At 34.5% G+C, this 13281-nt stretch overlaps 1 protein-coding gene across 1 annotated transcript in view; it reads left to right on the top strand.

Annotated features, from left to right (window-relative positions):
* The window catches only part of MED12L (mediator complex subunit 12L), a 317206-nt gene that overhangs the window by 282922 nt on the left and 21003 nt on the right, over positions 1-13281 (top strand). Inside the window, exons 40-41 of the mRNA XM_012782864.2 lie at positions 10132-10221; positions 12166-12395. Coding sequence (XP_012638318.1) covers positions 10132-10221; positions 12166-12395 — 320 coding nt within the window. The remainder of the gene's footprint in view (positions 1-10131; positions 10222-12165; positions 12396-13281) is intronic.

Below are 13281 nucleotides of genomic sequence, written 5' to 3'. Positions count from 1 at the left end.
GTTTTTTCCTATATATAGATACATGTGATAAAGTTTAATTGATAAATTAGGCACAGTGAGAGATTAGCAATAATAACTAATAATAAACTAGGAGAGTTATAACAATACACTGCAACAAAAGTTATGTGAATGTGGTCTCTCTCTCAAAATCTCTTATTGTACCATACTCACCTGTTTTCAGACTGCAATTGACCACAGGTACCTGGTACTATGAGAGGCAAAGCCACAGATAAGGGGGTACTACTGTAAAAAATGATCCGTTTACTCCATGTTTCTTATTTGAATGGGACTCAGTGTAGTGGTTATGCTACCTCTCTGTGCCTCAGTCTCATCTATGAAGTGGTGATGTTGCAATACCATTCTTACTTTATACGGTGGTTGTGAAGTTAATGATTTAATGCATGTAACAGCCCTTAGAACAGTGGCTGTCCCATAGTAAGTGCTCAAAACATGTTAGTGGCCATATTTATTGTTACTGTTTTATTAGTATTATTTTTATTTCAAAAGAAACTTCTATCTCATAAAAATCTTTATTTTCTTAAATATGTTAAACACAAAAAATAAAAGCATGTCAGATGCTTTACTTGCATAATTACATTAATTGTCCCTAATATGATTGATTTAATACTCATTTGCTTAGTGACCACTGGTAGACCTGATACTAAAAAGAAATGTTGATTAGTTTTCCCAATAGTCATTTTGGTTTCTTAGAGTTATTTTACTGTATAAATTTTGTGAGACAGACTTCAGAGGGGATTATTCTAATCTCAGTGTTAAAAGTATCCTAAATAAAATGTGTATTTTATTTTCCACATAATATGTTAGAATTACCATAAAATATAAAATGTTGGTTATAATAATGCAAAATGTGGCTTGAATTGTTTTCCAGTCATATACTCAGTATTTTTCTTCAGGTTCCTTCCCCACCCCCCACCATATCAATCATCTAGGGAAGGAACTTTCTGAAGGAATCTTAAGTTTTGACCCAGGAAAGGAACTTTATTTTATGCCTTGATTTATGGTGTTGGTTTATCCTGATTTCTCCTTTTCAATGTACAAAATCATTGTTCTTTGTAATAATCAATGCCAATTTACTTTAAGAGTCCAAAGAAAGACAGACAAAAAATATGTTTACCTTGAATTGAGATGAATTTGGAAAAAAAGCAATTGGTTACAGGCTACAGATAATGAATCAGAAGGATTTTTCATGACAGAAAAGAGGAAGATTTATGAAAGAGGACAGAAATGATATGTCCAGTTATAGCTAGTACAGGTAGTAACTTGTTAGGAGATTAGCTGTCAACCATGGAGCCGGTCTCATCATCTGTGTATCCACCTGAAGGAATTGGGTAATTTAAGGAAGGAAGGATGACTGAGTCAGAGCCTTCCAGAGTTGTTAGTTCCTTGGCAAGAGTGAATCTATGACTTCCTGAAAACATACCTCTTGGATTGATGCAGCCCGTTGAAGTTGAACAACTGCCTTTTCTTTGGTGATTGATCCCTTTCCTTGGCGATACATTATCACCTTGGAATATCTGTTTCTTTCTTCCTTCCACTCACTCTTTAGTGGTGTATTTCAAACATATAAGAATAGAAAATAATAAAATAATCACTAATGTACTCACCATCAAGTTTTAATAAGTAATAATGTTCTGCCATATTTGCTCTAGATCATTTTTAAAAAGTCAAACATTCCATCTATGGATGAGTCCCCTTGATCTCCTCTCATTTTCCTCCCTTCCTCCAAAGAGGTAACAACTGCCATGAATTTAGTATTTTTCTTTTGAATGTTTTTATATTTTCATCACATATTTTTGCAGCTATTGACATTAAGTATTATACAGTATTACTTTGTAGGTTTGAAACTGTATATAAATGGTCTCACATGTGTCATACTGTTTTGCAGCTTTTTTGTGGCTAATTTTCAAATCATGTACACTTTGTTTCACATAGTTTTATTCATTCACTGAATGCTATTGGATGCTATTTCATTATGAAAGTTAACATATTATATATTCATTTTCCTGTTGATGGTCCTATAAGTTATTTCCAATGTTTTTTTTTGTTTTTTTTTTTTTGTTTTTTTGTTTTTTTTACTGTTAACAATGCTACAGTAAACATTGTTGTACATTTTTTCTGTACATACGGAAAGCTTTAGGGTGTTTGCCTGAAAGTGGAATTGCGGATTTGATTTCCAAAGTGGTGGTGATTCCTCTTAGCATAGTAAATGAGCATTTTCCTTTCTCCTTGATCTCACCAATCCTTGATATTGTCACACCTTATTTTTCTCAGAGCAGGTAAGATGGTGTTGTATTGTGACATTCAAATTTGCATTTTGCTGATTAACTATGAGTTTCAGCATCTTTAATGACTTTACTGGCTATTCAGGTTTTCACTTTAGTAAATTTCCTAATCATATAAATTGAGAATATTTCAAATTATATTCTTACTTGTTAAAGGTAGACAAAAGAGTCTTGTTGAGACAAATCTTGAGTATTGATAATTATCTTTAATGCATTTACTCAGAGGGTATAAGTTACATATAATATGTATCAATGACAAAAATAAACTTAAAAGGAGAAAACCACTTAGTAAATATGTCCTACACCTTATCACTTTATTCCTTGGGTGGAAAACATGTCCAGCGAAGTGGGTGCTTTGCTTATTACTTAATATCTGGTATATCACTGTTTGAATGATTAGGAAGGTGCTGATTTCACATGCTGAAATAATTAGGCAAATATAATGAGCTAGGAGACAGTGTATGCAGCTTAATTTTCATAAGAGAAGACAGCAGTTTGGGTGGAGGATTGAGGAAATGAATCGCTAATCTGAGGGTGGCTGTTGGGTCTAAAGACCAATGTACAGATGCAGTGAATTATGCACCTATACCTAAAATGGTAAAAATATTATTTGCTTGGGGAATTCCTCCTATACTTTCTAATCCATGATATAGTGAAATACTTTGTCTATTAGTGTTGAAAATCTTTTGCTTCATATCTGTCTCAAGAATTCATCTGAGGGAAATTTTTAACACCTCAGTAGTATTTCTCTTCGAATCCGATTAAAAGTGATTAGAAGAGGAGATCGTTTAGCTGAGAAATTGCAATTTTCCTGAAGCACTCAGTTGCCTTTTTCTAAATCTGTTTTCCTGTCAGTGTGTAAACAATTGTGGTGCTATAAATATTTGTTGTCTACCATGGTTGATTGAATGTGTGGTTAGCTTGATGCTGTATTTTCACTTGCATTTACTGGGGATAGATCTATCTAATTATGTCCTACAACAGTATATAACCTACTGACTTGTTCACTTAATGTCTCGTCTGTTTAATGTGACCCAGATGTCCTGAGCTCTCCCACTGGCTTTAGGCTGAGAAGGTCTCTGCTCCCCACCCCCCGTTTCTTACACAGGGGTTCCATCATCCTGTAGTTGAAGGAAGTATCTGTGTCTGATATCTCCCCTACTTCTTTTATGTCACCGTTTAACCTCCAGGTTGTGTTATTCTGTTCTGTGAATATTGCCGTTGAATATTGCCATATTATTTATCAGTGTCCCAGTCTGTAGTGAGGTCATTTGGCACATGAATTAATAAAACACCTGTAGGGTCTGGGTTTTCAAGTCTTGACTCTCTGCAACATTGTTTTAAAATGAAATATTTCATATGTATTTTGGCTATCCACATCATTAGGCTAAAAAATCTTATCTGTATTGTCTGCCGTTTTCTTGCTGTCCCCTTTCTGTAGGACTTCTGTAACTCTGCTGTCTCCCTTCTGGAAGACTTTGACAACATAATGGTAACACCCCTGCTGTCATTCCTTTTTCTGTCATTTATTTTATTTTTTTAAAATTTTTATAGCATTGCCCTTTGAACATTAAAACGAGAAGCAGGATTTTTCTTCTGTAGCTGGTAGTAATTTCAATCTTCATTTCACTGTTACTCACTTGGTTTGTGTTTGAGACTCTAACACAGAATCATGAATGCATTGACTATGTTCAATTTAATGGAATTTATTTCTGAAAGTTCCTCCTTTGATTGCCTCATGATTTTCACCACATATGTATGGTGTAGAAACCAATAGACATTCATGGCCTTGGGCTTGGGAGCATAGACCAGTTCATGCACCTTCATCTCAGTCCCAGTTTTGAACCTGTCTGTTCCTGAGCTCTTGCTTCTCTTTGTGGTAATTTATATCATTAGTAGAGGAACGCATGGCATGCTGATTCATAGGCCAATGCAAGATAATGAAAACTGGTTATGAAACATACCCTGTCATCACATCCCACTCACTGGCTAGTCCCAAATTCTCAACAAAACGCATCATCTCTGTTTTCCTTCCGGTATGGAGAAGATTTTTTTTTTTTGAGCATAGGTCTTGTGCATGCATGTCATGAGACTTCACCTTTCCTGCTTTGCCTGGGCTAGCTAAGAATGCATGTTTTGCATTAAATTATGTATAGGTTTCTGTATCAGTTAGCCAACCCACAACATAAACCCAAGAAGCATTAGAATAAAAAAGAGCACACATCTCAGATGTGAATGTAAGTCAACTTGTTTCACTGCCAATTAAATGGGTAACATTATCTATACATTGGTGAAAATATCCTTAACTGCATATTCAGACTTTGAAAATATTTAGGCTAAGTACTTGTTATATAGACAATTTCTCTGTTAACTGTTTTAGCAAAGGAAAGTTTGGAAATTTTTCAGAAAGAACTCAATTAAGAAAGACACTTTAAAGTATACAGAAAGCAGGTGAGGATTTTATTTATTTAAAAACAAATTAAACTTTATCAAATTTAAAAGTATTTTTGGAGGCAGCTTATATTGCTGTAGGTCATTTATTCAGATGGTAATGTAATTCAGATAAAAACAATTTGCATCAATCATTGGCTTTACTTTTTGTAAAAAGGTATTTTTATAGACAAATGTTTTGTTCACAGATATTTAAAGTCAAAAGAAGGTTTTGTAATTTCTATAGTAATTTAAATTAACTGAAATGTTTATCTTTGCTGTTCTTTTTATCATTCTTATTTTTTTAATATTCTCCCATATTTTTAGGACATTATGAATATTTACTCAACCAATTATTATATTCATCATTTATGGACATATTAATATGGTAAAGTTTCATTACTGTATGAGATGTGTTTATTTTAGAATGAATCAGCATATTCTAGCAGTTAATGTTACTGTAATTTGTTCCCAAACAAGTTATACTTGAAGTGAAAACTTTGTAAAAGTGTCAAGCATAACTAGTCAATAGAACCTCCTATAATTATAGAATTTTATCTGTGTCTATTGTTTGCAATCAAAATAGACTAGTATGTTTTGATGACAATAACTTCTGATTCACAGCATGTGTTGTTTCAGCTTTGGGCACCTTTAGTTAGTAACTTCCAAACTAGGAGTCATAAATAAAACCCTTTCTGCTAGGTGACTCCTCTTTTTATTTTTTCCCAGATATGTATTTTCAGAAAGAATCACAAAATCTGGCTGTGGTTTTTCCAGATACAACTTGTCTCTCTATTGTAACCCTTAAACAGTATTGAAAAGCTGCTAAATAAGGATTTTATAAAAATCATTACTAATAAATTAAAAGGATAGGAAACTTCTGGTCCATTGAAATGCTGCTGATTATAATCCTTACTGATTGCTGATAACTAGTCCTTCTTTAGAAAGAGATCATGGAAGAGTACAAGACCCAGAAGAATGAAAATTATGTTTGAGTATGATTTATCAAAAATTTTAAACTCATCAGATGCATTAATTTCACATTATGCAAAGGGTCTTTGAGTCAACATCCCTTTGACCTCAGATACTTCTTCTGTCTAATTAAAAATACAGCAGTAAGCAAAAATTATTCTTATAAAGGCTAGGCAGATAGGTCTATTTTGAACAGCACAGCTTCTTTAGAAGTTTTTAGAAAATGGAAATTTTAGAAATTTACTGAAGAATAAATAGTTAATAAACTATATTTATTATTTGTGTTTTGTTTGTAGAGGCAAGCAAAGTATATAACAAAGTGAAGAGGCCATGTGTAGGAATTACTTCAGGTAGCAGTGTAGACATGGGCTTATATAATTATTAGAATGTCTTGGTTAACCGTAGGTCATTCCCTTAGCACACACAAGTCCGTATCTGAGCCACGGAAGCTCGAGCAGGGGCACATGTGTCTTACTTTCTCTCGTAGCGATGTGCTTAAAGTCACATGGCTTATGGCTAGACACAAATATGCCAACAAAGACCCTCTTTCTAGCCTGTCCTTTCCATGCATAAAAGTATACAGTGTTGCCTCTGATAGTTTCAGTTAAGCGGAATAAAGAGAGAAAAATTCAGTTACTCCACAGATTCTAATGCTAGCAGAAAGAAAAAATCATTAGAATAATAGATGCTAAACATTAAATTTGAGTTTTTAAAACAAAATGTGGTGCTAAAACCTATGAGGCAACTGGAAAGCACTTGGTAATATAACTTATGTTGAAATATAAATCCCAATTTACCACTGGATGTCTTGGTTACCAGATAAACTAAATTAAATCTTAGTTTTTCTCAGCAGATATTTACTGAGCACTTACTGTGTGCCAGGCACTGTGCTAAGAACTGATTAAAAATAAAATAAAGCTTAAAAAGTTTTCAGACAATAACAGTTAACTAAAGTGACTATATGGGCTCATATGCCAGGCAGGGTCTCACTCTGCCCTGCTGTACTGGCCTATCCCAGTTTAGATGACACATTGTATATGGTCTGTTCTTGGTTGAATGTAGCCAAACCAATGCCCACCAACATTAATATTTTTACTAATTCTCAGCCTTTAGTTTCCTCTATTATTCCCATATCGAGGTCCTCATTTAACATTTGTAAAATGTTTCAAATTACTAAAGAACTTTTTGAATTTATTCTTTCCTCAATAAATTGAACTACTATTACAAATTGAAAAATGTATTCCTGACATTATTCTGGGATAAACAAAGAAAAGTAGGAATCCATTTCAGTCTGGCAGGAGAGATTAGGGTATTTTTCTTTCAGGACAGCATGATGATAAAGCTATGCACAGAGAACTTGGGAGTGCTAGCTAACTTGGGGTGTCAATTATTTATTAGGGAGAATATTACATATCTGAATTATTTCCTCTGGTACTTAAGTAGTATGTTGGGAAAATCTGGGGAGAGAACATAATGTGTTCACATATAAGTAGTTCACCTTTGAATATGAGTGGTTGAAAAGAATTTCAGAGTGTCAAAACTATATTTCAATTTCTTTATCTCTTTTCTGTGGTTCTTTTAAAATTATAGCACCTTTTTCTGAATTTAGTTTTGTGACTTTTAAAAAATGTAGAATAGTTTTTGATTCATATTTCTTATATCTCCATGAAATCAAATAATGTATTGCCCAATAACTCAGATATATATCTTCTTAGTATTCTAGTTCTGCCTACCCCATGTAAGTCATAGTGCATTTCATAAGGTTCTTCAATAAACAAAGGAAGAGCTAAGAGTTAGAAAAGATCTATTTTAAGCATCTGTACAGAGCTGTCAGATACAGATCACATCCTGTCTCCCTCAAAACTAAAAGAGGGTGTGGGTATTATAAACTATGAATTGATCCCAAGATTCTAACTCATATATAAATAGTTCATTTTTCATTTATTCTATAAAAATGATAATACATGTATATTTGTCCCCACAAAGAAGCACAGCCATATGTTTCAGGGACCTTGCATGATGCTAACATCAAGAGTACTGATTCAAGGAGTGGTATTTAAAGATATGGCTGATTTAATGATTCTTTTGCCTAGTGTTTGGAGAATCAAGAACCATGTGTATACTTTGGGGAGAATAGTTTGAGGCTCCCAATAGCCATACTGCCATGGTATGGGTTCTTCATAGAGGGAGTTTGGGCTTTTTTCTTAAACCCAAGCAAATGTAGATACAGTTGTATTTAGCAGATTAATGAGATAAAGGCTAAGAATATCTTCATGGTACCCTGTTCTATAAACTTAGATTCTTATTGAAGCTCTTCTGTATAGATATCATAGTAGGTACTCTCAGAAATTTGTGTTTTATCCATATATGTATAGATAGTCACCTTAGGAGAGGCTGAAGTTTCATAAATGTCCCCAGGTGATTTTATATGGGGATCAGAGAAAGGACTTAACCATCTACTGTATACACATGTGGTTTCAGTATCTTATTAAGAAGTCTTAATAAAGATTCTCCTTTCGGTTTCAAATGGGAGATTTTAAGGGGTTATATGTCCTTAAAGAATAAGTACCAAATGAGTATTTAAATATTTTCATCCTAAGTAATATGGCATATGGAGGCATCTCATTGTAATGGGAAGAGCCCTGGGCTTTGGAGTCAGACTCACTGGGGTTTAGATCATGGCTCTGGCAAGTCTGGCTGGGTAAGCTTGCTAAGTTCCTTAAGTTCTTTGAGACTGGCTTTTCCTATCTGAAGAACATGGGAATGATGCTCCTCTCCTATAGAGTTTTTGTGAGAAAATGGGAATAAGAATGGGAAGCTAAGTCCCTGGCATATAATAAAGTCTTAATATTTATTGTTCTCCCTTTTAAGCTAAACATTTATCCCTTTGTCCTTGCTAGAAATATCTACACTACTTTCCAAGCACATTAAAAATAGTTTTATGTAACTATAACTTAGTACTTTTTAAATGAGAGACCTCTATTATAAGACAATAGTAAAATAATCCTACAATAAACCTCATTTATTGAGGTTTATTGTAAACTTCATTTATTGGGGAACAGTGATTGTCAGGAAGCTAGGCCTCTTTCTGTAATTATTACAGAATTATTAATAATAAAAATTATTATTTTTTTTTTTTTTTTTTTTTTTCATATCAATTAGACAACTTTTACTAAATGAGAAAACTACATTTAAAATGTGCTTTAAAACAAAATGGAATTAGAAAAAAAGACATATATGCATTTTAAAGAACTTTTGCACTGTGCTGAAAATCAAATATCTCTTGCGGTAATACAATGCGCCAATTCATAAAATGTTAACAGAATTCTCAATTTAACATTTTCAAAGACAATATTAAGGTCAAGAATTTCACATCTATGGTAGCACATATAGAAGGGCATTATAAATATGATGTCCATCCCTATTAAGCTCACAAATTTGACAATGTTCAATAAAAGCTTTTAGAATCACATCCAATAGTGTCACATCCAAAGAATCACAAATCTGTGTCCTGTAAGTTCTCCTTCTAAAATCTTTTTGTTGACTTTTCTATTACTTGCCATTTGTTAATACTAACCCTTAAAAAAAAGAGAACAGGAAAAGAAATGCTGCAATAAACTCTTGATCATGTACAGAAATTATTGCTACTATAGTTCACTACAAAGCATGTCTATACAATATCATTATGACCTTTGATTCCAGCTTCCATGAAATAATGTCTGCTACCAAAACATAAAACACATATACAGTTGCACTTATGAGTTTATTTTCCTAACTAAGGACAAAGCTTGTATTAAATTAAGACTGGTAAGCAGATGTTAATTGGTTTTATTTTGCATTGTAGTTGGTTAGAATTGCATTTGTTATGAACTTATACATTTTTATTGATAATATTCCAATTGATTTTTAAAATCATAGGAGCTACTAAATTTATCCCTTGAATACCTGACTAAATAAGCAAGTTTTGGGTCACTGTGAAGAAACTTCATTAAAGAGTCATGAAATGTTTATATGCTCTTTGTCTATACCACATATTCTCCTCCCTTTATGGGCACTGAGTGGTGCAGCCTTGTGGGTCCAGATTTCACACTTACAGACTCATACTCTAGACTAGCATTTGAACCCGGGAATGCACTGGAAAGCCATCTTAGAGCCTGTCTGCTGAGCAGACTGTTGATTACTTAGGCTTGCATTGATGTGTGTATTATGATTGGGAACATGTGTAGTCTTTGGAAGGAAGAAGTTCAACAGTCTATAACACATGTAGGAAATTGATGAGAAATAGTATTTAATGCAGTTTGAAAATGTGTGAGTTTTATATTCGTGTAATGAGATTTGATGTCATGGGTTATAGGATTATTGACCAAAAGCTCAAATCAAGCCTTTGCTGTTATGATCAGAAGTTCACCTCGGCTTTGTTTTCCAGGGCCAGCCCGGGGAACAGGCTGCTCTCTTTGCTGCACAAGCACGGCCCTCCCCTCAGCTGCCTCAGTATCCAGGGCTGCAGCAAGCACAGGTACCCACATTTGCTTCATAGGTGCTCAAGGGATTTTTAATGCTCTTTGAAGAGAAAAACAAAGCAAATAGAATATCAACTCCCCATGGGGTCTACCACTTAGTTACTTCTATGACTTAAAGATTATAATTGACATTTTAAAAAAGCGTATCATTCGTCAATTGATGGACACTTGGGTTGATTCCACACCCTTGCAATTGTGAATTGTACTGCAATAAACATTCAAGTACAGGTGTCCTTTTGATAAAATGACGGGTAAATTTATAGCCCTGACTCAAGCCTGGTATCAAAAACATCTGTACACCGTTAATATTTTGAAATTTAAAAAAAGTTTTATCAAATAAAGCTCTAACCTAGCTAATGAATGGAGATACTGCTAATCACAATAAAGATAATTCTAAATTATTTTTTAAAAAGCATTATCAATGATTATCAAGTCTCAGGATTGATTAAGGTACATAAAACGTTCAAAGAAATTCTTGAATTAAAAACAAATAAATTCAAACTTTTATATTAATGATGATGGTAGATATTGAAATGGTTAATTCTAGAATTACTTCTTTTATGTTATATATAAGGATGTGGCTTATGATTGAAATTGTCATATTCAAAGATAGCTTTGATGAAGAATTACGAGAGAATAAAATAATGGGCCTTAGAATCAGACCTCAGCCCCATTCCTGACAACTTACTAGCTGTTTGACATTGTCCAAGTTACTCTGAACTTTGGTTTCCTTCTCCGTAAAATAAAGATGAAGGGCATGAGGATTTAAGACAACCTATGGAACCAGCATAACACCCAATACACAGTAGATGCTCAACAGATGATACATTTGCCTTGATATAATGTGAATCTTGAGCTGTTTTTATAATAATTTTGTTATTTCTTTATTCATATACTCATACCTTATCCCTCTCATAATTAGGAGCTCAAGGGTGTTACCAAGGTTGCTAGTTGGGGCTGGCAATTTGTTCTCCGCCCACAAGTGAAAGGAAAGCCACGATTGGCTTGCAGAGGCACTGAGCCTTTTCTCCAGAATCCATTCATGCTGCCTGCTGGCAATGCATTATACATTTCTCTGTCTTCCAAGTCAGAGGCATTAAGCTACTTTAAAATGTGGTGCTCTGAGGATTTTAAGAGCAATGTGTTCTCCTACTTTAATCAGCATTCTATTCTATACATTGTATCTAGTGATCCAAGAGAACCTCAGGTTTTTCTCAAGATTTAGAGAAATAGGTGTTTGTATATTAATATTGAATAAGGAAATTAAGCATTCACATTATTGGTGGAGTGTTGGAATGGGCTATGGTCCAACCAGTACTAGAGTATATTGAATAGTCACCAATTGTACCCTTCCTGGTTAAGGTGTTGTTGGGTGTGTTTGTTTGTTTATTTTTTGTTTGTTTGTTTTTAGAGAGGGGTTGTTAGTTTTTTTGCAACTGGTTAGTTACTACAGGCATATTCATGAGACACAGAGGTATAGTCACATATTTGGAAAATGTACTCTATTATTTTAATTTAGACTGAGCATGGGTAGCTTTTCTGACTAATTTTGGAAATGATATTCATGATACTTGGAATCTGTTGAACATTGATATCATCGTCCCTTGAAGGTATGGATGCTTGCCTATTTATTTCTATACGGAAACATGCCCTTTTTTTCAAAGTAAGCGGCTGATCTTAAAAGCCAGTTTAACCAAATGAAGATTCATTTTTTTTTAATTGAAATTTCTGGTGAATCATTATACAACCTGTTCATTCTATGGATTTTCTGACTGGACTCCCTGCAAAGCAGTCCTCCTCGAAGTCTGAGTCATGAGGGTCTTTGAAAACAGTGAATTTCAAGGAGGTCCTTCTGGGTTTGTTTTTGCCCCATGTATCTTAGTGATAGGAAAGATGGGTGGTAAATGGAAAATTGACTTTTCCTTCATGCCTACCTGCAGGCCATGCCCCAGGGCTATACAATGTATGGAACCCAGATGCCTTTGCAGCAGACGCCGCAGCAGCAGGCTGGCAGTGTGGTCCTGTCCCCCAGCTATAATTCCAGAGCCTACTCAGCCGCACATTCCAACCCTGCGCTCATGGAAAGACTCAGACAGATCCAGCAGCAGCCCAGCGGCTATGTTCAGCAGCAGGCCTCGCCGTACTTGCAGCCCTTGACTGGCTCTCAGAGGTGATACATGTAGGAATAATGATGGTAATAGTAGAAGTTCACATTCTTGGGTTTGTTATGCTTCTTCTAGGGCGTGGTACTTTATAATTATTTTTTTGAGCTTGCATATTTGCATTCTGTCATCTCACTTTTAGTAGCATCCAGAGAGAGGTTCAAAATAAGGAATGCCCCATCTTGTTTATATCATTGAAGGCTCCTATCGTTTTGACTCACATCTTTCATGGCATGGATATAGTAGTTTTAGATAATACCATTATGTTAGCTCCAGTGTTTTTTGGTTTTTTTCCTAAGAGTGAAAATTCTTGTTGATTACTGTTAGCAATGCCTGACTAGAATTTGTTGATCAGCACCATAAAATTTATGACTGCAATACTAATTGTGCATTGTGCACGTAAGAGTTTTGTCACAACTTAGTTTCTACCTTTTCCACCTCAGGGATAGTTGGCAAAACAAGATCATGATAGACTCTTCAGTTCTTATTTTAATCAGAACCCTTAGATATAGGATATAATTGCACTGACCTTTATTGTAGTTGCCAACCACATGTGGCTATTTAAATTTAGAATAATTAAAATTAAATTAAGAATTTAGCTTCTCAGTCACACTAGTCACATTTAAAGTGTTCAGTAGCCAAATGTGGTCAGCAGGGCCAGCTTTGAGGGTGGGGGACCTGTGCGGTCACACAGAGCACTGTGTTTAGAAGGGCCCCGTGTTTTAAAAAGCCTCATGCTTAGTTTAATGCTCTGTAGTTTCCCTCTTGAAACTCTTGCTAATTTTTGATCAGGGAGCCCTGCATTTTTATTGGGCACTGAGACACTAAAATTACGTAGTTGGTCCTGGTGGTTAGTAGCTATCTTATTGGACAGTGCAGATAGAAAACATTGCA

The sequence above is a fragment of the Microcebus murinus genome, chromosome 1 (assembly GCF_040939455.1).
Source record: "Microcebus murinus isolate Inina chromosome 1, M.murinus_Inina_mat1.0, whole genome shotgun sequence".
Lineage (NCBI taxonomy): Eukaryota > Metazoa > Chordata > Mammalia > Primates > Cheirogaleidae > Microcebus > Microcebus murinus.
Note: the sequence above shows the minus strand (reverse complement) of the source record. Positions and strands in the feature narration are given on the sequence as shown.